Consider the following 22809-nt stretch of genomic DNA (forward strand, 5'->3'; position numbering starts at 1 on the left):
GCAGGGATGTCGAGTGTCAGACTTCCAACAATGTGATATTAATGGAATATTCTAATGATAGGCCATCCATGAAAAAGTCATGGAAACCCCTTTAACCCTAATAATTTCAAGGGGAAATGTTCTACAGTGGAGTATCCTTTTAGGTCCCTGTGCACATGATGGCATTTTTGGTACATGATCATGGTGCAGATGGATTTATGATACAGAAGGATTGTCCTTTTTTCTCAACCCCCTTTTCATTGATCAGATCTTTTGCTGATCTCTAGCTGATCATATGGTTGTGTACAGTCAATGCCCAGACACTAGTGGTCTTCCAGAGTGAGGACTGTCAGCAACCCCTTTAGATATGGAATCCAATTAGACTGAAATAATACCAACATGGCCACTTCCGTAGATGGTTAGAAGTTTTCTATTTTATCCTTCACTAACAGAATTTTGGGTTCCTCGTCTCTGAATTAAATTTTTTCCCTTACTTGAAGACTCTGCAGTGGTTTGGGAACTAAACAGGGTAACCCAGCCAAATTTCCATTCTGCCAGACAAAATAAAGCTGTATTAGTGATGTAGACACTCTTGTCTGGCAGGAGACTGCCTTTTGCCGCGTCAGTCCTGAATTCATTGGAATGAAAGAACAGCCAAGTAGATTGATCATGTACCACGTTGTACCACAGGATGGGTGTGGGTTAATACTTAGATTAACTTTTACTACTTGCAGTTTAGTCAAATTCTGGATTTCACATAAAACAATAAGTGTTTTACGTCTGTAAACTGCGCTCACACCTAGAAGTGTCCTCAATGAGCTCATGCTGAAAACGGACAGGATCCTGATGCTGCATTGTCAGACATGATACATTATTCCTTTCCTTTCTCAATCTGCTATTTATATGGCACAAATACAGTGTAAGACATAAATATCTAAAAAAGGAATTCTTTTTTTTTTTTTTTTTTTTTGCTATGTTGCATCTTCCGTTAACCTAGACTGTGTTCTCTGATTTTCTTTTTGTTTAGGTTGCAGAATTTATCTCGTAGGGTCAGCGTAGGGTCCGCCTATAGCAGATGGGAGCTGTGCCGTGGAGTTTATGTGCTATGGTTGCACAATTGTACTGCCTAAGCCATCACTTAACTTTACACAGGGAAAGAACACAGGTGCAGGGAAGATAATACATTTCATATTTGTGGAGGCGACACCAATAGACCAGCACTAGATAGCTCTGACAGGCCAGATGTGACACAATATTTCTAGCAGGTAGTAGACAAGTTGACTGATATCAGGTTCCAAAATTAGAAAGCACTTTGTAGCAGAATTCTTAGTATGTTATAGTGGATTGTATGTGTCCAGTATCTGGATTATATCAGTCAATGAGATTCTTGCCTATGGTACTAAATCCTATATGTACAGAACAATAACATGAAGCTCTTCAGCCCCAATGCAAAGCTTTAAGAAGCCCCCCCCCCTGCTATTATCTGTCATCTACAGTATTGGTTTCCTTATATACAGTAGGACTATGGGATGTTATATCCCTTTGAGTTATTTGCAGGGTTCAGGAGGTGCAATATATATATATATATATATATATATATATATATATATATATATATATATATAAAAGTATATATATATTGTAGGGATCTTCCCGGGGGATGGTGTGTTTGGACACAGTTCACAGCAGACTTGGACTTGGCGTTTATTTGCCGCATAAACAGTCCATCAAACAGAAATACAGCAGTACCGTGCTTTAAGAATAAAACAAACAAAAAGGTCTTGCCCGTCTGGGCGCTTACTAACAGATTGGCTCACCTATCTAACACTTATCACAGTGCGTCTTCCACCTGGATACCGCAGGGTATACACAAGCTCCAGCAGAGGCTTTATTCCCAGGTTGCTCCCAAACAGACACCCAGGCTGTTCACTCCTGGCAGAGAGCAACCATCTGCACACTGTGTGAGCTTTTACCTTCTCAGGCTGATTAGGGTCAGAGCTCACCTGATCCCAACACCTGAACTGGATCGAGGGGAAGGGAATGGCAAGTCCCACTACCAAAACCTACCTGCCATTCCATGTAAATCCAGGCCCGGCAACAGTAAATAATAGCTCAGCAGCATAACACTGCTGAGCAACAGATCCCTCCTGGACTCACCATCTCACACTAAGCAGTAACCTAGGTGAGATGTACACCCCCTCGAACACTTCTCCCGTGACATGTCCACAATATATATACATCCCCTGAATTCACATCTGTGCTCTGGACTAATAGGGAGGACCATGCCATGAGATCTTTCTGCCTAGTGTAAGGAGCCCTGTACTAAAGTTGGAGCACCTTGTGAAGACGTGGTATTTTATATTTTAATCAAGGGAAGAAGGAAGGAAACCTGGTTTCAATACACTTAAATGACATTATAGAACTTTGCCATATACTGGTATAGTTCTCTTTATACTCACCGTTAAGTAGGATAAGCCCCTGACATGTAAAAAGAAACTTAACAGAACAGAGTTTGTATTTTAGCATAGTACAATATGTATGCAGTGTGTTAGCTGTGGGGTAACATAAAAGTAGAAAGAAACATATTAAGCTCCATGGGTATACACACAGTAAATATCATATATGTCGGTAAGAAAATATTTCATGGCTTTCTACTTGATCCATTTTAGACTCAGAAATCTGTGACTACGGCTGGCACAAATTCCAAGGCCATTGCTACAAATACTTTGCTCACCGACGCACTTGGGATGCAGCCGAGAGAGAATGTCGCGTACAGGGAGGTCATCTAACCAGCATCCTATCACAGGACGAACAGAACTTTGTGAATCGTAAGTTCTGATCTGGAAGCAGAATTGTTATTGGCTTCTTTTTTGTAATAACTTTAATAGTTATTTCTCCTTTATAACATTGTCTCACCTAGGTCTGGGCCATGACTACCAATGGATTGGTCTGAATGATAAAATGTTTGAGCATGATTTCCGCTGGACTGATAGCAGCACACTGGTAAGTGCCTATATTCATATGCTATTGTAACTGCATGGCCTGATTGTTATGTGCCTGCCAATGCAAAGTATACACAGAAACAGGGACTCCTATTAAAAATAGGTGTCCCTGCTCCTGTGCAATGCACTGATCAACTTGGCCTATTGCAGCGTGCTCAACCCAAGAAAGTGAGCTGAGGCTACAATGCATACTGAAAGGCCCCTTACTGTATCTCAGTGTACAATTATTTTGTTAAATTGGTTCGCTCATCTCTAGATGCCACTTTGTTACATACAGGAATATATGTTAGCAGGATAAGGGCTCATTCAACAATATTTGGGCATTTTGATGAAGCTATCTAGCACAGCCGATCTAAATTTTCAATGAAAACATTGAATTGGTAAACAGAATGTTGAAAGTTTACCGACTTAAGGCCCTATTACATTAAATGATAATAGGCAATACTTGGCCGATTACTGTCCATTTAGGCCAATAATCAGTTAGTGTAACAGCGCATGTTGAAAGTCCATGATCAGTTAACATGCTTAATGTCGCTGATTGTGGTCTTTCAACATGTTGAAAGATCCCGATTTGCGCAGTGATGGTCTGCTGCTGACTTCAACGGGCTGCCCCAACAATCTAATGATCATTTTGGCAGCCCTTTCTGCAGCTTCCCACTCGCTGGCTGTGAGTGTAGTAGCACAGACACCGAGCAAGGAACAAGGGGGCAGTGAGTGCTGAGCTGACAGGTTGGCTCTCGCTTCCCCCGGAACATCGGGCCGTTAAGGGATAAGGTGTGACTGGATTTACACTACATCTTTCTACTTTCTTAGTATTACTATCAGCAGGAAAATCAACAAAGGAAGCATAAAATATAGCTTTTGTTTCATGTCACTTACATAATGTATTCCATGAACTTCTTGCATTGTACTCTCCATGTACTGTGAATTTAGAAGGTACTCAAGTATCATATATCTCCGCTATTAACCGGGCGCAATCATTTTGCCAGTAAAAGAAATGGAGCTAGCTGCAAAAACAGACAGTGTTTCAGTTGTAAACCTCATAAGGCGTGCCATAAAAGCGTGTTGTGAGATCACTTAATCTGCACTGAGGATGAAGCCAAGTGCCACTATTCCATAAACATCATATCTCGGGATTTAATCAGACTAACATTATACAGAGCGTAGGGTGTGTTATGCCAGAGAACAGTACCTGGCGGAGACCGCACTTTGCACAGTTGTAGCCGGTCTTCACAGCTCAGCATTTTGTCCATCTACTCCAAATCAGGCATGTTGCCACTTTGTCAGATTCACTTAGAAACCGAACTCTAGATATTTGGAAATGACACAAACTTGAGGTTTGGACATCATTCAGTTTAATTACTCGCCTAGCTACAGCAAATGTTACTCAACATCTCCGGACAACAGATGCTTGTGTCTAAGACAGATACCTGACAATTATGGGACTAGAGAGAAAACGCTGGTATTTTTTTTTTTATTGCATTGCATTTTTTGAATTATTATTTGTTGAAACATTTTTATTACTTTAAGGGACTTGTATTTTTTATTGCATTGTTTTATTATTAGTTGAAAGGTTTTCATTGTTTAAATAGATTTGTATTTTTTTATTGCATTTTTTGAGATTATTAGTTGAAAAGTTGCTGTGAAAACTTAACTAGTTGGCACAGCTGCATACTGTAAATGTCTTTAATCTGCCAATAAGTGGGTGTGAAGAACACCAGACTGCATCGCCTCACTTATTGGCATTAGGATAGCTGGACTCTGTGTCATGTGACCTCATTCATATCAGGCTCCCAAAAGGAAAGGGTATATGTGGGCAAATCTTTTTCTTGCCCCATTGTGGGCACTTTTAATTTGCACAATTTACAGGGAGCTGGTAGACTTTAAGGTTTGTTAAAGTAAAGGGGTCTCTCCCGTTAGAATATTCAATAGGGTATTAAAGGGGTACTCCAGCAAAAATCTTTTCCTTTTAAATCCACTGATTTCAGAAAGTTATATAGATTTGTAATTTACTTCTATTTAAAAATCTTAAGTCTTCCCATACTTATCAGCTGCTGTAGGTCCTGCAGGAAGTGGTGTATTTTCTACATTATGACACAGAGCTCTCTGCTGCCTTCTCTTTCCATGTCAGGAACTGTCCAGAGCAGCAGCAAATCCCCATAGCAAACCTCTCCTGCTCTGGACAGTTCCTGTCTAGGACAGAAATATCAGCAGAGAGCACTGTGTCAGACTAAAAAGAAAACAACATTTCCTGCAGGACAAGTATGGGAAGAGTTGAGATTTTTAAATAGAAGTAAATTACAAATTTGTATTACTTTCTGAAACCAGTTGATTTGAAAGAAAACGGTTTTCAGTGGATAACCCCTTTAAAGAAAAGATTAAATATAAAAATGTACTTCAAATGCTTTACAATCAATTTTGTATAAATCAAAACTGAATATAGGAACTCCCAATTTGTTATCTATTCATCACTAAGGGAAATATCTACAATGAAGTGAAGATGGCTTTCAGTATAACTGAGAGATCAGGTTACAGTGCCTATAGATTTCTAAGGAAACGGATGTCTGAAGAACTCTTTAAACTGCTTCTGTCATTAAAAAAGTACTTTCAACATGTTAGAGAGACGTGTTAAAAGTTTTTATCAGTCAGAATTTGAGCGTTCAGACCCGTACCGATTAATAGAAAAGCAGAAAATGACTATGCTGCGACAGACGTGCTCCTCTGCCTCTCTGTGTCTGCTACTAGCAACCAATCAGATTCCACTTTTCATTTTCCAAAGGGTCTGTGAGGAATGAAAGGTAGAATCTGATTGGCTGCTAGGGGCAACTGAGCCAGTTTTACTTTACACCAGTTTGATAAATCTCCTCCTAGATTTACCCAGGAAGATTATCTGACAGATTATCTGCCAAAGATTTGGAGCCAAAGCCAGAAATAGACAATAAACAGAGATCCGATCATAAAGGAAAGCCTGAGATTTCTCCTCTTTTCAAATCCATTCCTGGCTTTGGCTTCAAATCTTTGGCAGGTAATATGTCAGATAATCTTTCTGTATAAATAGACCCTCAGACCCCGACTGATTAAAACTTTTGCAATTATTATCAGCACCATGATGGTTTTCCATGGGTCCATCAGAAGGCTGAAAACAGTGTATCCTAATTTCTGCATTTCATTCTCAGGATTAGGCTAGATGTTCTAAAGATTTGGTAACTTGGCTGTGTCTAGAGGCTGCTTTGAAAAAAGTCTTTTACTGGTGTGGTTAGAGCAGTCTCTAAACTTCTTGGTAGTTTACATTGGGTGCAGTACTATGAAGGGGGCGATAGAGAGCATATCAGAAACACAACCCAGTGTATAAATCATTTTAATTCATCTATAATAATTTAGTACTGAAATCAATACATGTCATGATCCTTATTATAGAATTATACCAATTTGTAAAGCAGCTTAATACATACAATATATTGTTTTACTGGCTGAGGCTCTGTCATACCCCGGCAGAGGTCATACAAAGAGCTATTCATGATGCTGGTGATAATTGGCACTTTGTAGAGCGATGAGGTCACTGCTATAATGTGAGATTAGCGTCCTATCAGGAGGCTGTTTCTCGTCCTACATCACGTTGTCTGTCGCTCAGCTCGGTTTATAGGAAGGAAGTGTGCAGGCTGGAGATTAGCTGAGGATGGCAAATTCACAAGGAGCAGCGCATATAAATCCAGCAAGTTACAACTAGAGATTTTATGTTATTATTCCATTAACCAGATCCCACATTGAGGCTCCTCTCTGTTGTATATACTTACTCCAAGAGATTTCCCTGCATTAATTTCTTACATCCTCTTGCTTTTAGAGATGGTTAATTACAGTAAATAGATGAGATTTTATACAGGAATTAACATGTTATAATACAATCCCCACTACCTTATTCTTAGATTGTACCTACTCTGGGTTAACTCCCATGATGGAAATAGCCCATGGCTTTTACAGCCCAACCATCAGAGAGTGGGCTGTAAGCGCCGCCTGAGGGAAGGGGGGGGGGGGTGGCCATATGTGTGAGTTGAACTTGCAGCTAGTACCATGGAGACAGGCCACGCTCTGCCAGGGGAGGCCCGGCCCCATAGCAGCTGCGTGGCCTGCTTCCATGGTAGCTACGCCACTGAGTGTGCTGTAAGTAATAGCAATACTAGTTCTGTTCTCCTGAATGTCAGGTTTCTTGTATCATGTATAACTGTATTTTGCTACTATCACCATGTTTTATAAGGATACTATGCACATTGATCAACCTCATGTAAAGGCAATAGATGGATTGCCCATGCTATGAATAGTTTTCACAATGGAGGACCCCCCCCCCCCCCTTGATTTTATAGGTGCTGTGCAATGCTTTAAGTATGCTCTTGCCTAATGGTTCCCCTGACTATAAGATTTATAAAGTTATTTTTGTCTCCCCTGTTACACCTTCAAACTGACCTTCTGGATTTCCTGTTGAAATTTGTCATAGGCTATGTTCATACAGTGTTTTACGGGGCTAAAAAAGCATTTTTATTATCTTTTGGAATGTTTTATGCACATTGTATAGAATGTTCTTTGGATATTTTCTGGCCATTTTAAACAATTGTTATGCATTTACATGCAAAAAAAAACAACAAAAAAAAACACTACAAAGTCAAATCGCATAAAAAATGCATAAAACAAAATGCATAAAAGTATGTAAAACAACCAATGGCCAAAATACTCTCATAAAATGGCTATGAATGGATGATGAACCTAAGTTCCCAGAATATAAAATGTATCACAAATGTTGTAAAACCGAAAATGATTAGTAAAGATGTTAATACCATAAGGCCACAGTATACCATTAATGTCTTATCACTGACTGTTGTGATCTCCACCAGTCACTAGCACAAAGTCAGGAAAGCACTGTGCCCCTTTGACTTTTACTGGCTCCGCTCAAACTTTAGTGTCAAATTCTCACTTATGTATATACTACTTGTACACAAAATATTTTTTGTTTAGCTTTATTACATACCACAAGCATTTTGTTTTTCTTTAGTTCTTATAATCCAAATCTAAACAGTTCATAGTGGTGGGCTGCATACATCTTTAAAGCGAGGCTGTAAAATGAAACAAATGGCTCCTGCAGTACGATTTCACTCAGCTATTCTTAGCACCTATATTTCCAAAAGTAAACAATATAAAAATAACTTAAAATTCCTAAATACATGTCTAATCATAAAAATAAGGGGTGAGCTATGAGAACGAACGTCTGTACCTTCCAAGCCAAACAGTCATTGTCACACAGCGCCACCTTGTGTTAGCTTGCTCTTATTACACTTAGAATATGGAGGTTCTGTGGTTCCTGGTTAGAGCAATCTATATACACACACACACACACTAGTTGTTCTCATTAGTCATCAGATATGAAGAAAGAATCAGTAATTGAAATTTAACGTATTTTCTTTGAGTTATGCTGTTAACTAGGATAATGTACAACTATACAGGCTAGGATATGCACAACTCAGAGAAATAATGGGTTGGGTGCACAGTACCAGTACATGAGAAAACTTAGACCATAGAAAAAGAACAATAGGCATGTACTATAATGGTACACTGGCACACCAGAATATTGGATATATAAAAGTACTTTATTAAATCAGGTACAAAGATACAAATAAGAGGGTCCCCATTAAAAACATTTAAAAATCCCAAAAATACTCCAGGGAAAGCACAAGGTATAATGCTATCCAAGGTGGTAACCCCATGTACAATACATACAATATCCCTGTTATATACAAAAATACAGCGAAAAAAGATATAAATGTGTCTATAAAGCAAACCACCATAACACAATAGCACATATAAGATAAACAACAATAGAGTAATAGAAGTAGATAGTGGTAGGAGATGAAATCAATATGTAGCTATGAAAGAAGATGACCAAGGCTGTATATCACCATATAATGGGAACAGGGATAGATTGGGGTGCCGACCACAGAGCCCCACGCGCTCCATCCGTACCCTATAATTTGTTAACTAGGATAATGGCGTCGGTCTACCCGATATGCAATGTCGAACCACTTAGCACATGATTCACCAGCATATTGGATCATATCTAGTAATCTTACATTGACAATCAGCGCTTTGCTGCATCTGTAAAAACATTTTGTAAACTAAATAGGTTTATTCATAGTTATTTATAATTCTGCAGCTAGAGGTTTATTGATGTTGTTTTGATAAGGAGTGGCTAAGGTATAGTGATGGTCAGATAGGGGGATCCTATGGACTCTTTGGATTCAAAATTACAAAATTGGAAAATTGGATTCAATTACAAATTTTATGCTAGCGACTTCAGAGCTAAAGAAGTGGATCCACAATACTGGACTCACATCTATTAGTCAGAAAAAGATGCTGGCCACCCCCCTCCCCAGCCCCCCCCCCCCCCCCCCCCCGCATATTTTACCCCCTCTTTTTCATCTCTCTCTTTCTTTTCCTCTCTCTATCATCTCTCCCTCTCTTCTCACTCCTTTCATTTTCATCTTTCTCTTTCTTCTTTTTTCTCCTCTTTCTTTAATTTCACTTCCCCCTCAAACTAAATAGCTCTAATTTCTTTCTCTCTCATTTACTTTCTCTATCTTATCTCTTTTTCCTCTATTCTTTTTCTATTGCCTCTTTTCTCTGTATCTTTATTTTTTTTCTCTTCTTTCTCTCTTCTCTCTTACTAACCCTCCTTTCTCTTTCTCTATTTTCTGTCTCCTTTCCTCTCTGTCTTCCCTTTCTCTTCTGTCTCCTCTCTCCTTAGTCTTATCTCCTCCCTCTCTCTTACTTTTCTTTCTGTTTTCTTTCTCTACATTCATTTTTTTCTTCCCTTTTTTTCTCTTTTCCTCCCCTCCCCCCTCTCTCTTTTTGTCATTATAAGACTTGCTAGAGGGATTTTTTTTTTAGTTCTTTAAAACCAGTGAAGAAATTTTAAGAAAACCCATCAATCAACAGCCCCATACCGTTAAAAGTGGCTGTGTCTGGTATTGCAGGTCATCCCCATTCATACAATTTGATGAAACTGTAGCACACTGTAACACCAGGCACAGTCACTAAACATGCAGAGCTGTGCCTGGTAAATAGGGATGATCGAACAGCAGGAATTTTCAGGTTAGTTTGAACTTTTCATTCAAAATTGATGGTTCAAGTTCGAACTAACCTGAAAATTCCCACTGTTTGATCATCTCTACTGGTAAAGCAGGGAATGGAGAATTCACTTTCAGGCAGCTAGTAGACAGGGGGTACAGAGAGTCAGACCCTATTGATTGCTTATACTAACGAAAAAATAAATAAATAAATAACAACCTAACATGAACAACTGGAAAACCTTTTCATTAGAGATGAGCGAACCTTGAGCATGCTCGAGTCCATCCAAACCCGAACTTTCGGCATTTGATTAGCGGTGGCTGCTGAAGTTGGATAAAGCCCTAAGTCTATGTGGAAATCATGGATATAGTCATTGGCTGTATCCATGTTTTCCAGACAACCTTAGAGCTTTATCCAAGTTCAGCAGCCCCCGCTAATCAAATGCTGAACATTCGGGTTCGGATCGACTCGAACCCGGTTCGCTAATCCAGAATCCTTCAAACTCAAAGTGACTGTCTAATCCAGACAAGTCTGTAACATATTCTCGCACAGCTTCGGTGTCATCTTGGTGCCAGTGTCTTGTAGCATATTTCTTTCTTGGAGTAACGCAGACGTTTATAGAGCAATTTCTTCTGCTGAGACCAGCAGTAACCTTATATGGCGTCTGAAATCGCCCAATGTACTATTTATATAACCCCGTAAAAGATCGCAATGCCAATGAGACATCTGTGTACACAAAAGAAAATCTTTATAAACTGTCCCTTCTCTACACATTTTATTTATGATCAACACAGATTCCAAGGCTGAGAGAATAACCCTGATAATGTATATATGCCCCCTGTATCCTCATTACTAGGGTTTAGGTGTTTAGGACAGATACCACAACATTACCCAATGATTACAAGTCAATAGGGTCTGTTGAGTGACAATGGTGTCCATTGTTTGATGGATCTGGAATAGCTGTTTCCATTAAAACAAAAACCATGCCGCTGGTGTGAACAGCCTAAATGTCCTTACCAACTAATTTTTACTACAGTCTTCAATGCAATGACAGCAATGACAGCAAAGACCAAAGAACATACTTATTACCTGCTTCATCATTGAAAAAAATTGCAAAAAACAAACGTTTTTATGGAGAGTGTAACTTTTGTTTACCTTTTACTATAATCTGACATTTAACATCAGCAATGGCAGCAAAGACCAAAGAACAATCTTATTAAGCGTACCTGCTTCATTGTGCAGTTGAAAAAAATTGCAAAAAAACCCCCAAAAAAACGTTTTTATGGATAGTGTAACTTTTGTTCACCGTTTACTATAATCTGACAATTGAAAATGTAGAATTTGAGTACAGTAGGCCATATTTTCCACAAGGTGGCACTGTTCTCTTCAGAGAAAACCTACAATCTGTGAGCTGTGAAGATAAAAAGCTTGCAGAATCAAGAATCTACATTCTGGCTATGGATAATATATTTTATTTTAAGTATAAGTTTAAGAATAAAAAAGCAGACAGGAACCACATTCAGTATGCTGAATACCAGGATTTGTATCATGCATTTGACATTTTTAAGAAATCCTTTTCTTAAGGATTCTTTGCAATAATCTGTATGGAGAAACTAAAATGGCATTTGATTAACTAGGAGTGTGTGTGTGTGGGGGGGGGGGGGAGAGAGTGTTTAGATCAACTGATAGCAGAATGGTAAACTAATTTGTTAATTTCCTCTTTTAAGAAAATTTAAGCCTTCCAGTACTTATCATCTACTGTATGTCTTGCTGGGGTGTATCCTTTCCAGTCTGACACAGTGCTCTCTGCTGTCACCTCTGTCTATGTCAGGGACTGTACAATGCCAGAGTAAATTCCCACTGCAAGCCCTTTCTGCTCAACTCCTGACATGTCAGAGGTGGCAGCAGAGAGCGCAGTGTCAGATTGGAAACAATACACCACTTCCTGCAGGTCATACAGCAGCTAATAAGTACTAGAAGACTTAAGTTTTTTGTTTTTTTTTGAAGAAGTAATTTACAAATCTGTAAATCTGTACCAGTTCATATGAAGAATCCCCTTTTAAAATAATTTACTAGTGATACCACCTGCAAATGACAAATTCTGCTCTGCTATATTGACACACTTAACTCCGCCTAATTTTTTCTCCACAACATTGTAATTATGCCGATAATATTGCTATAAAACATGTATATCCATTTTCTATATAGATCCTATATAGTGATATATAGTGATGTGACCACAATTGCTGGCCTATGAGGTAACTGATAGTTTAGTATAGTGCTTGCATCAGAACTCGTATCTAGATCTGTCAATTCAGTATATGTATATATATATATATATATATATATATATATATATATATATATATATATATATATATATATATCTCTACCATGGCTTTATAAAGGTTAATGTTGATGGTCCTGCACAAAATTTTTTCTCGGTCTCCCCCACCTCTCCCCTCCCTTCTGAAACAGATGATGTAAGCAAGTCCCTGGCAGGCTGTATCTCCAACTTTGCAGCTTCTTTGTAATACTTGGAGGAGTAGTCCGATGTCAAATTACTGATGAACTCACTGTGATTAATCCTGGCATTACAAAGTTGCAGATATAGCTTGCAAGGGACTTGTTTACATCAGCTGTCTCAGAAGGGAGGGGGGAGAAGGGAAAGACAGAGAGAAAAACTTACACACAGTTTTTTGTGTCTTTAGCAGAAAGCAGCAGCTCAGAACAAGGGGAAGGAAACTGAATAGATAATAACAAGTATAGAAAGAATTGTTAGTCTCACCATGGGCAGCAACATATCAAAGGTTACGTTTGAGCGCAATACCCCTTTAAAGACCAAAAACATTCCCCATTCAAATACCCATTTATCTCTAGTAAGTGGATGGCTGCCAGCAATAACGATCTGTAGAGTATGCACTGACATGTAAAATCCAGTTTACCGGAACACTGTACTTATGGGTAAAATGTTTACTAAAAAAAAAATTACTTACAGTTTAAATATCAATAAACAAAATCCAGAGGCTTTTCGTCACATTTGCTTTTCCTTTGAACTTTCCTTCCGAGTTTATACCAAGTAACAAACAATATTGTAAAGTAATTTCAAGGGCAAACATGATCAAATGAAGCAGTTCCTGGAGCTCACCCAGAATCCCGATCAATGCTTTCAGCTGCCTGACATCTAATCTCTAACAATAAATGCAAAGAGTGCCATTTAATCTCCAACATGCTGGATATAAAAGAATAGCGCTGCATGCCTCAATATTACATTTTCCTGCTATTTGATGAAATACACTTAAAAAAAAAACGGAGTGACTGCATTGACATTTAAGGAACTCTAGCTCTAAGCAACTTTAGGTTTGAAACCAAAAATGCTGAGTCAAGGAGAATTTATTATTATAATAAATATTGCTGTTTGGGGGAATATTTATGGCAGAATACATAAAGCTGCCATATTCAATAATGATGTAAAAAATTCAAGTTGAAGGAAAAACAAATTACACAGACTACAAATAGTAATGGCAACTGAAATGTGTTCGGTAAAGCAACATACAACAATATAAAATAATGGAGGGTGCCAATACAGGGTTGGGGTTAGAGTATGGTTGGTGGATTCTTATTAGCTGTGGTCCATAAAACTGTCATAGTGACTAAAATATTCACTCCATCAAATCCATTTACACATAAGCTCTACTGTCTGGCTATGATCTGCTCATGATAGCAATAAATAAAATGGAAGTTGCTAGGTCATTCAACACACTCTTCGACTTGTTCAACCATTTTCTGACAGACACAATCCTCTGCTTCCATTGGTTTGTTTGTGGGAACTTAGTTCCATTCCACCCATTGAGGAAAGTCACCTTAAAGGGGTTGGCCACTTGTTCTGTGGTGTCCTGCTCTGTGGTCAGTCTGTCCATAAGATGGCCGACATGGAGGAGCATGTGACTGTGCCCCACCCCCAGTGTCCACCACTAAGCCTGTATATGCCTATGGAGGACACTGGGGGGCAAGGCATGGTCACATGCTCCTCCTTGTCGACCATCTTATGGACAGGGTCCTCACAGAGCAGGGCAGCACAGCCTGTAGGGGGGGAGTCTGATTTTAGCTCTATGAGGTACACAGGGAGCTGCTGTCAGTATATACAGTAAGTACACTTACTAATACTGTATACTGAACTATTTTACTATAAAGTGGCCAACCCCTTTAAGTAGGGGATTTTTTTTTTTTATAAACAGGCCCACAAACGTGTAGGGGTAACCATTACAGTATATATAGTAACATTATAAACTATTGTGTTTCTTTAATGGGAACCTGTCATCACTTGCATACATCTTGGGTTATCTGGGGGATCCCTTGCTGCTTTTCTCTGCCCTAGCAACATCAATCATATGGAGAGCTCGATCAATCCATTCTGGCAGGGCAGGCACAATGTACTGGGGACCACCCAAATGACTTGTGGTTCAGGCAGCATGCATGGATGCAGAATCCCTTTAAACTCCCATCTCTCAATAACATTCCATAAGTCAAATTAGTGTGTTAATAGGACCTGAGTTTTTCAAGTTCAACATGTCATTAGAAAAAAACATGTCCAGAACTTTGATTGCTCGGGGTCTGTGTGTTTGGACCCATACCAATCTCTAAAATGAGCCAGGAGAAGCACGTGATTATGCACTTCACCCCTTGGCTTGATGCGTTTTCTGTGTTGCTGCATTAGACTAGCTCCATAGACTCCATAGACTATGTCTCATGCAGTGAAATGGCCACCATAATGGAAACGCAGTTATAGTCAATGGGGGCCATTGAGCGCCATTGGTTTCCATCACATGGATTCAACAAATGGCCGTAGGTAGTATAATAGATATATTACAGTTCTGATGTTTATTCTTTATCAATTATACTTTCTAGTGTATTTATTATGCTTTACTTTTCTAGATGTTGGTATGTTGACCTTGCGTCTACTCAGAGTGAAATGTTAATATTTGTTACACTATAAATTTTCATCTATTTTTAATATTCCACAACATATTTGTGGCAGACATGCAAATGACTTTAAAAAAAATCACCCTCTGAAGTTCCAGCGTGAGTCACAAAACCAACATAAATGTAATTATCAAGCCTTGAAGTTTATATTATAATAAATGATATACAGTACCTGTTATTATCTCTTTGAAATCATGGCAAAGTATTGTGGCATCGGGCAGGGAGCCAAGGTGCTAAGAGAAGATTAAATGTAAGAAAGAAAAAAAAAATAGAACGTAAGTTTGTTCTTATAAAGATTTTTGGCATTGGCTTTGAGAAAAACTAAAGTATTTAAGCCAAGATAAAGGTGTTTGATGATGTAATCAGCCGTGAGGTCATAAAATGTCACTCAGGGAGATGTTGAGAAAACACACAAACTCTGGCGCTCACTAATTTTTAACCTTATAAGTAAAAAAGGGAAGAGAAACATAAATAATCTGTATTTTGTTTTGGAACCTTTGCAGTGCCAGTCATTAGCCTGGCATAGTTTTACATTAATATGTATTACCATGTTTACTGTTAACCCCGACTATAACAAGGATGATGGTCCTCACTATAGTAACAGCTACAGCGTCCTAATAAATAACAAAAGAAAATAATTGTAACTTTTTAAAAACTTTTTAGCAATACGAAAACTGGAGGCCAAACCAACCAGACAGCTTCTTTTCTGCGGGTGAAGATTGTGTCGTAATTATTTGGCATGAGAACGGACAATGGAATGACGTGCCCTGCAACTATCATCTCACATACACCTGCAAGAAGGGAACAGGTATTTTACCTTATGTTTTGGTGCAACTTTTGCACGTTTTACCTAGACCATTTATACCGAGGCCACACCTCTTTTATACCAAGGTCACAACCCTTTTAGGAAACTGGGGAAAGTGTTTAAAAAGGCTCCAAAACTTATTATTATTATTATGGAAATTATTCCGGAATTCTGAAGCATTAACAATGGTAAATCTGACCCACTATTGGGCTATAAAAATCAAAAATCTTCCTGTTATTCATACTTTGTCCCATCTGCGCCCACATGCTTACCAAAATAAAAAGAAATGCTACTCAAAATATCCACAGTCCAGCTCTGGGTCCCTGCTGCCAACTTTCTGGCCGCAAGGTTTGGAGGTACTGGGAATACATTCTACCAGGGGTGTACCCATTGGAGGGGGGGCAAAAGATTCACCCAGCACCAGGAGCCTGTGGGTGCCCATAAAGTCTCTCTTCTCCATATGAGGAGGCCAGTAGTAATAATGAAGCATTATAGTGAAGAGGCCCTTTGACAGACTTTGCTTTAGGTTAGGCCTCTGTATGATTCCAGCATTTAACATGAATATAATCTTGATTTTTTTAAATGGATACTTTTACCGTAAACAAAAACATTTTTGTGCACGTTAAAAAAAAAAATATATATATATATTTTTTAGATATAATGGAAGTCAATGGAAAAACAGATGCAAATGGATTGCACACAATTGCATCAGTTTTTTTTTCATAAAATGAATACATTAAACGGACTGCAAAAACGCAGTGTGAATCCAACCTAGCTACGCACTAAGCACTTTTAAGTAATGTTTAATATGTGTAATATAGATATCCGCATGAAATATTTTAAGTGATGTCAGTGAAATAATGAGCCGCTTTGACAGCTATATTATTCACTTTTCTTCTTCCTGTGGTTTAAAGTCAAAATGTAAACTTCTGAACTTCTCTGCGCTGCTGAGAGATAATTGGTTTGCTGAGACGTTTAACGTTATTTTAGCAAACAATTAAGTTGTGGCTGGATGACAAGTGTGGCACTGAATTAGGAAGGCTGGGGAAGAGTTCACGCTAGGATTTTTCTGAGCTCCTAATGCATGTCAGATTTACCTCAAGGCAGCAAAGCAATTTGTAAATTTTAGTGCAAAAAGTGCTCTGTGACTTACTCCTGGTTATGTACTTTTTAGTTGCCTGCGGACAGCCTCCTCTCGTTGAAAATGCTAAGACATTTGGAAAGCCTAAGCCAAGATATGAAATAAATTCTATGATCCGATACCACTGCAAAGATGGGTTTGTTCAACGACATATGCCAACTATACGTTGCAGAGGAGATGGAAGATGGGATCTGCCTAAAGTTACATGCATGAAACGTAAGTATAGACACTCAAAAAGTGACTATTTTCTGTTATCTTTAGTGTAACAATATGTATTGTAGCTGAAAGCTCATTCCTATTCCAGTATAATTAAAGATAAGGTAAGCCTTGTAAGGGGTTATCAGGAGAGCAGAAAAGGTCCTACTTCTCTGCTCTTCGGCGCTCTACTTCCTTCCCTTGCCCGTCTATGCCAATAACATTTGCAGACAAGAGGGGGACGAGAGCAAGCTGCGTGCAATACCCACAGTGCCTGCACCATACTCCTGCCGCCCTTTCTTGGCTGTTGAACTTATCAGCATAGATGGGCAGATGGAGAAAGTGGAGTGCTGAAAAGCTGAAGAGGTAGGACCTTTTCTGCTCTCCGGATAACCCATTTAACCCCATTTAAGACAATGCGGCCTATTTCAGTCTACAGAAAACTGTCTGAAAGTGTACCTCTAGTGTTGGTCTCCCGCCCATCCTGTAAAAATTGGTACAGGAAGTCCAGTTGCTGAGGAAACTTTCCAACACCAAGTGAGTTTTGTGTAGGAGCCCTTTAATGCTGAACAGGAACTTGCTGGGTGTCAGATGGTTCCTTGACTTTGGTTTTGGTCAGTCTGAATGTTTGGACCATGATCAGGAGAACAAGCTCCTGGACGGCTGCATAATTCAAGTCTATTGGGCCATCCAGTTTCCAGCATTGTTGTCCCCCTCTTGGCTTTCCTGATAATTTGGGGGCTGAACACCCTGATCAATGAAAACTTTTTTTCCCATGGCAGGTACGCTTTGAGCCACATTTACAAAGCCTACTAGTGACTAGTGTTCAGTAGAGATGATCAAACATTGGAAAATCTTAGGTTCCATAGAACTCAAACCTTGTCGAACCTTCCGCATTTGATTCCTGATTCCTTCCCAGTCCGTGGGGAAGGAGGAGACAGCCCGGGTACCACCTGGAATTCCGGGATTCAGCCTATTACCTAGGCTGAATCCTGGAATTCCAGGCGGTGCCCGGGCATTCTCCTCCTTCCTTACGGACTGGGAAGGCATCAGGAATCAAATGCGAAAGGTTCGACAAGTTTCGAGTTCTTTAGAACCTAAGATTTTCCGATGTTCGATCATTTGTAGTGTTCAGCTGTTATTGATGATGATAGCCTCGTCTAGACTTACATTTTCTCTGCAGTGGCCATGGTTTAACAAAGCATCTATCTGTTCTAACATATAGAACATCAGCCTTCCTCTAATGAGGTTCATATGCCACAACAGGGCATATTAACAGTAGATTTTGTCGTGAGACAACCCTTTAAGGTTGTGTTTCTCTATATTTACATTGTCTAAAAGTTATGTTCTTTATAATTCATGATTGTGGAACATAAATAACACAAATCTCTTTCATATTCTTAGCTTCCATGTACCAAAGGACTTACTCCAAGAAATATTACTACAAATTTAGCCCACCCGAGATGAGGACTCCACTAAACACTCCTAAACATCTCCACCGCTGGAGCAGGACTTGGCAGGATTCCCCACGCTGAATACATCGGACTTCCCTTGAATGGACATCATATCTGCCAAAGTCCTAACTTACAGTGCCTTTCTTTCAAAATTTTAAGAAGCATTATATAGCTGATCCGATCTTGGATGTTTTGGACAATGGCATCACTCAGACAACAGAAGAAACCAAGAACATTTTTTTTTTTTTAAAACCAAGTGTTAAAAATTATAGGGAACTAAACCAGATGTAAGCATAATATCCGGCCTACTAGAGTTTGTACTTCTAGTATGAAATGTAGTTTTGTGTCACCAAGGCAAGCAAACATATTGTATTAATGCAAACTTATGCTAATATTTGAGCAGCTTGACCCTAGCTCCGATGACCTTTGTAAATAAGATGATTTAAATATGTTTTCTAATCATGTATATAAAATTGAAGTAGTCATACTAAAATCAGGCGTATTTAATAACTGCAATACAGCTTAACTGTTAAATCACTAACTGAAGCCAATGCTAGTTCATCAAGTCTGGAATTTAAAAAAAAAACCTGGAATTTTGGCATAAAAAAACAACAACAACTTAGTGCCACAGGAATTTTTTTAGGTGCATTATTACGACACTTGTGCCATATAACAATATTACTTTGTGTTGTGGAAAAAAGAGAAATTATATGTGGGGAACATCATTTCCACACCACAGATTTTTTTTTAAGTCAACTTTAGTAAATATTTTACATTTTTATTTTGTTCGTTTTACAAAATGGAATTGTTAGATGAACAATTTAAGTCTTTAGTTTTTTTTTTTTTTTTTTTTAATTTTTAGAAATAATAATCCTTAGAGCTATTTGTAAGGGTCATTGATGCAAACTCAGACCTGACATACACACACACCCTATTTGCATCAGACTATAGGTAAAGATTGCATCATTTTATTTGATGCAGGTTTTTATGAATGATGTCTAGACTGCTGCACAAATAGATGCAACACAGGTAAAACAAGCTATGTCAGTTCTGAATTTGGACCATATAACTTGCACCTAGTTGGAAACTCCTGTTGTTATCACCAAAAAAAAAAAAAAAAGAAAAAAAAATATATAAGGGGAATATCTCTCAGTGTCTTCAAAAACACTAACTGGCGTAAATTCAAGGTGCGTTCTACGATTTTTGTAAAAAATAAAAAAATAAAAATAAAAAAGTAAATAATTTTGTACATATAATCATTTTCTAGGTCTTTTTTAATAAAATTATGAATGTTTATTGATGAATGCGGCAGCTGTGAAGCGTACAGACATAAATGTAGGAAGCCATACTGACTTAGCTTATTGGGTGCTTCCGTGCCATGCATGCCGACCATGAATTCTAAGCATCAGTATGTCATCTCTTGTTTTTATAAGCAAGTTGAATATATTTTAAGTTACTGTAAGTTTACAAATTAAGAAGTCGGGATACCTGCTCACTTGAAATACGTATAGGCTATCCCTATGACTAATGGGCAGTCCTGAATGGACATATCACCTATAGGTATGATCATTAGCAACTGTGGTAAAATTACATAAAATGTAAAAAAAAAATAATAGTAATAAAAAAAAATCTTTATATACATTTATAGTGAACGTACATTAAATTATCTGCATTTAAAAGATCCCTTAATAGTTATTTATCATTGTATGAAAGTGTACATTTGCCTATACAAACGTTTAAGAAGCCATTTTGTGGGCTGCAACAATATTTAATACAGCATAAAAAAATTCTGGGTTGAAATGACACAACACACTAACTCTGGACATTATACATTCCTATTAATGGCCGACAAACTGGCTGCCTCTACTTTGTGTATGTGACAAGTGCACTTTAAATAAGGAAAATAATGACCATCGAGCAAAGAGTCTGTAATGTCATCATGAAGAAATGTATTGAATCTATTGAGCAATGAATCTTGTAAAATAAAATGCATTTTGTGCATGCTTGAACATGGGCATGTTTCAGCCATAACATTGAAATATATGTTTTATAGACAATGGTTTTTAAAGTGAAATATTAGAAGATTCAACAATTTCACAGCTAGAGGGCGCTATGATTTACTGGAAGGTCCTCTTGCTATACAATTTTATTATTTATTGTGATGAGCCAACTCATTTGATGATTTGGTAGTTGCTTTGAGGCTAGAAGATAGCCACTCCATAAAGTAAGATATCCATAGTATGGCTTCTCAGCATACAGTCCTTATTACTTGTAGTGTGATTGATGCATTCCTCTGACTGCTGCACCTTGTGTTATCATACTTTGTACTTGACAGCAATGCACCACAGTGTTGACCTGTATGTTTTTTCTACTATTACAATGCACATAATACTTTTTTTTCTGTATTTATATTATAACTTGTATAGTATATAATGTGAACCTTTGGGTATTTGTGAATGAAAGTCTAAACCTTTGTAACTTTTTATATCTGCTTCTGTTTCACCAAAGAAACTTTGTTTGTTTGCTAGTCTATGGTTTATAGTGTTTTTATTTATTCATTTTTAATTATTTTCTAAATAGAACATTGTGTAATTATAGATAACAAAGACCAATAAACACTCAAATGTCCAAGTGTCTTGCGCAGGTATCATGAGCCTGTACACATATCTCATATATGCCATTAAGCAAGAAAAACATACTAAAGAGCCGTATTTGATTCCGGGTGCCAAATACACTGGTTCTTAAAGGAACACTGCACAAAAAAACCTTCCTCAATCTCCTCCTTATTTTTAATCCTACTTCTTCTGAAATTGGTATAAACAGAGAAACTGCTGTGTATGTGTCCGAGGAGATTAATTATTTTCCCTTCCTCTCAAAATTCTGTGTTTGACTCTGAGACAAACAACTGCAGAAGGAGCCCTCTCCTCTACAATAACCACACCTCCAATTCACTTGATCCAAAGCACAGGTGAGTAGGTGCACGTAATCCATCACAAGGGCCAGATAATATAGGATATAAAATGTATTTAGCAAAACTATAAAATAAATAAATGAGCAAAAGCACAACACATTTTTAGGCCAGACCGGCCTCTTCCTCAGGTGAATGAAACTTCTACACCATGAAGCAATGTCTTTTCTCCTCTACAATGGGAGATTGACCCTTGGTTAAGCTGCTACTTGATTATTTGACAACAGAAGATAAATGTTTTGGGCAAGATTTTTTCAAGACTTTGTTTCAAGAACATGAACGAAATTCTACTGACGTTGGCATGTTTATCTCCTGTTTACTTTTATCTCTAGTAACACTTTTTCAGTCAATTTTATCTCTTTATAATCTCATGCTGTATGCCAATCTCAAGCAGCATATTATAGTTCTCACTTCACTATGGTGCAGTGCCTCCACCCAAATTTTACTGGGAGCTTTGTTGGAATGTGGTGGGTCTTCCTCTTGCCAGGGGTTAACTCAGGAAACCAATGTCTAAGAAATTAAACTGATATGAAGATCATAACTAGGGATGAGTGAACCGAACCGTAACAAACCAGATTCGTTACGAATAGAGATGAGCGAACCTTGAGCATGCTCGAGTCCATCCGAACCCGAACTTTCGGCATTTGATTAGCAGTGGCTGCTGAAGTTGGATAAAGCCCTAAGGCTATGTAGAAAACATGGATATAGTCATTGGCTGTATCCATGTTTTCCCGACAACCTTAGAGCTTTATCCAAGTTTAGCAGCCCTCACTAATAAAATGCCGAATGATCGGGTTCGGATGGACTCGAACCCAAACCCGGTTCGCTCATCTCTAGTTACGAACTTCGCAAAAAGTTTGGTTTGTCACCAAACCAAACTTTGAGAAAGTTCGTAACGAATCTGGAATATTCGATATTCGTACGCATTTCTCCTGATATTTGAATATTTGATCGAATATTCGATCCCATTAAAGTCTATGGGAACAAGTATTTCATTATTGAAAAACATCTATTCGACCACTTGGAGGTCTCCAAGTCTACAATGACACCTCAGGAAATTATGCCAACACCACTGGAATGCAACTGGGACAGCAGGGGAAGCACCTGACACCCCAAAATCGCCGGTAATAAAGTCACAAGTCGATGTTATACAGGTAATTTCCTGGTTTTTA

General features: G+C 38.3%; 1 protein-coding gene across 1 annotated transcript in view; it reads left to right on the forward strand.

The window, feature by feature from the left end:
- The window catches only part of VCAN (versican), an 80105-nt gene extending 58939 nt beyond the window's left edge, over window positions 1-21166 (forward strand). Inside the window, exons 11-15 of the mRNA XM_069962878.1 lie at window positions 2649-2807; window positions 2900-2982; window positions 15738-15882; window positions 17054-17236; window positions 18620-21166. Coding sequence (XP_069818979.1) covers window positions 2649-2807; window positions 2900-2982; window positions 15738-15882; window positions 17054-17236; window positions 18620-18750 — 701 coding nt within the window. The 3' untranslated portion in view covers window positions 18751-21166. The remainder of the gene's footprint in view (window positions 1-2648; window positions 2808-2899; window positions 2983-15737; window positions 15883-17053; window positions 17237-18619) is intronic.
- The last annotated feature ends 1643 nt before the right edge of the window (window positions 21167-22809 follow it).

Source organism: Dendropsophus ebraccatus, chromosome 3 (assembly GCF_027789765.1).
Source record: "Dendropsophus ebraccatus isolate aDenEbr1 chromosome 3, aDenEbr1.pat, whole genome shotgun sequence".
Taxonomy (NCBI): Eukaryota; Metazoa; Chordata; class Amphibia; order Anura; family Hylidae; genus Dendropsophus; species Dendropsophus ebraccatus.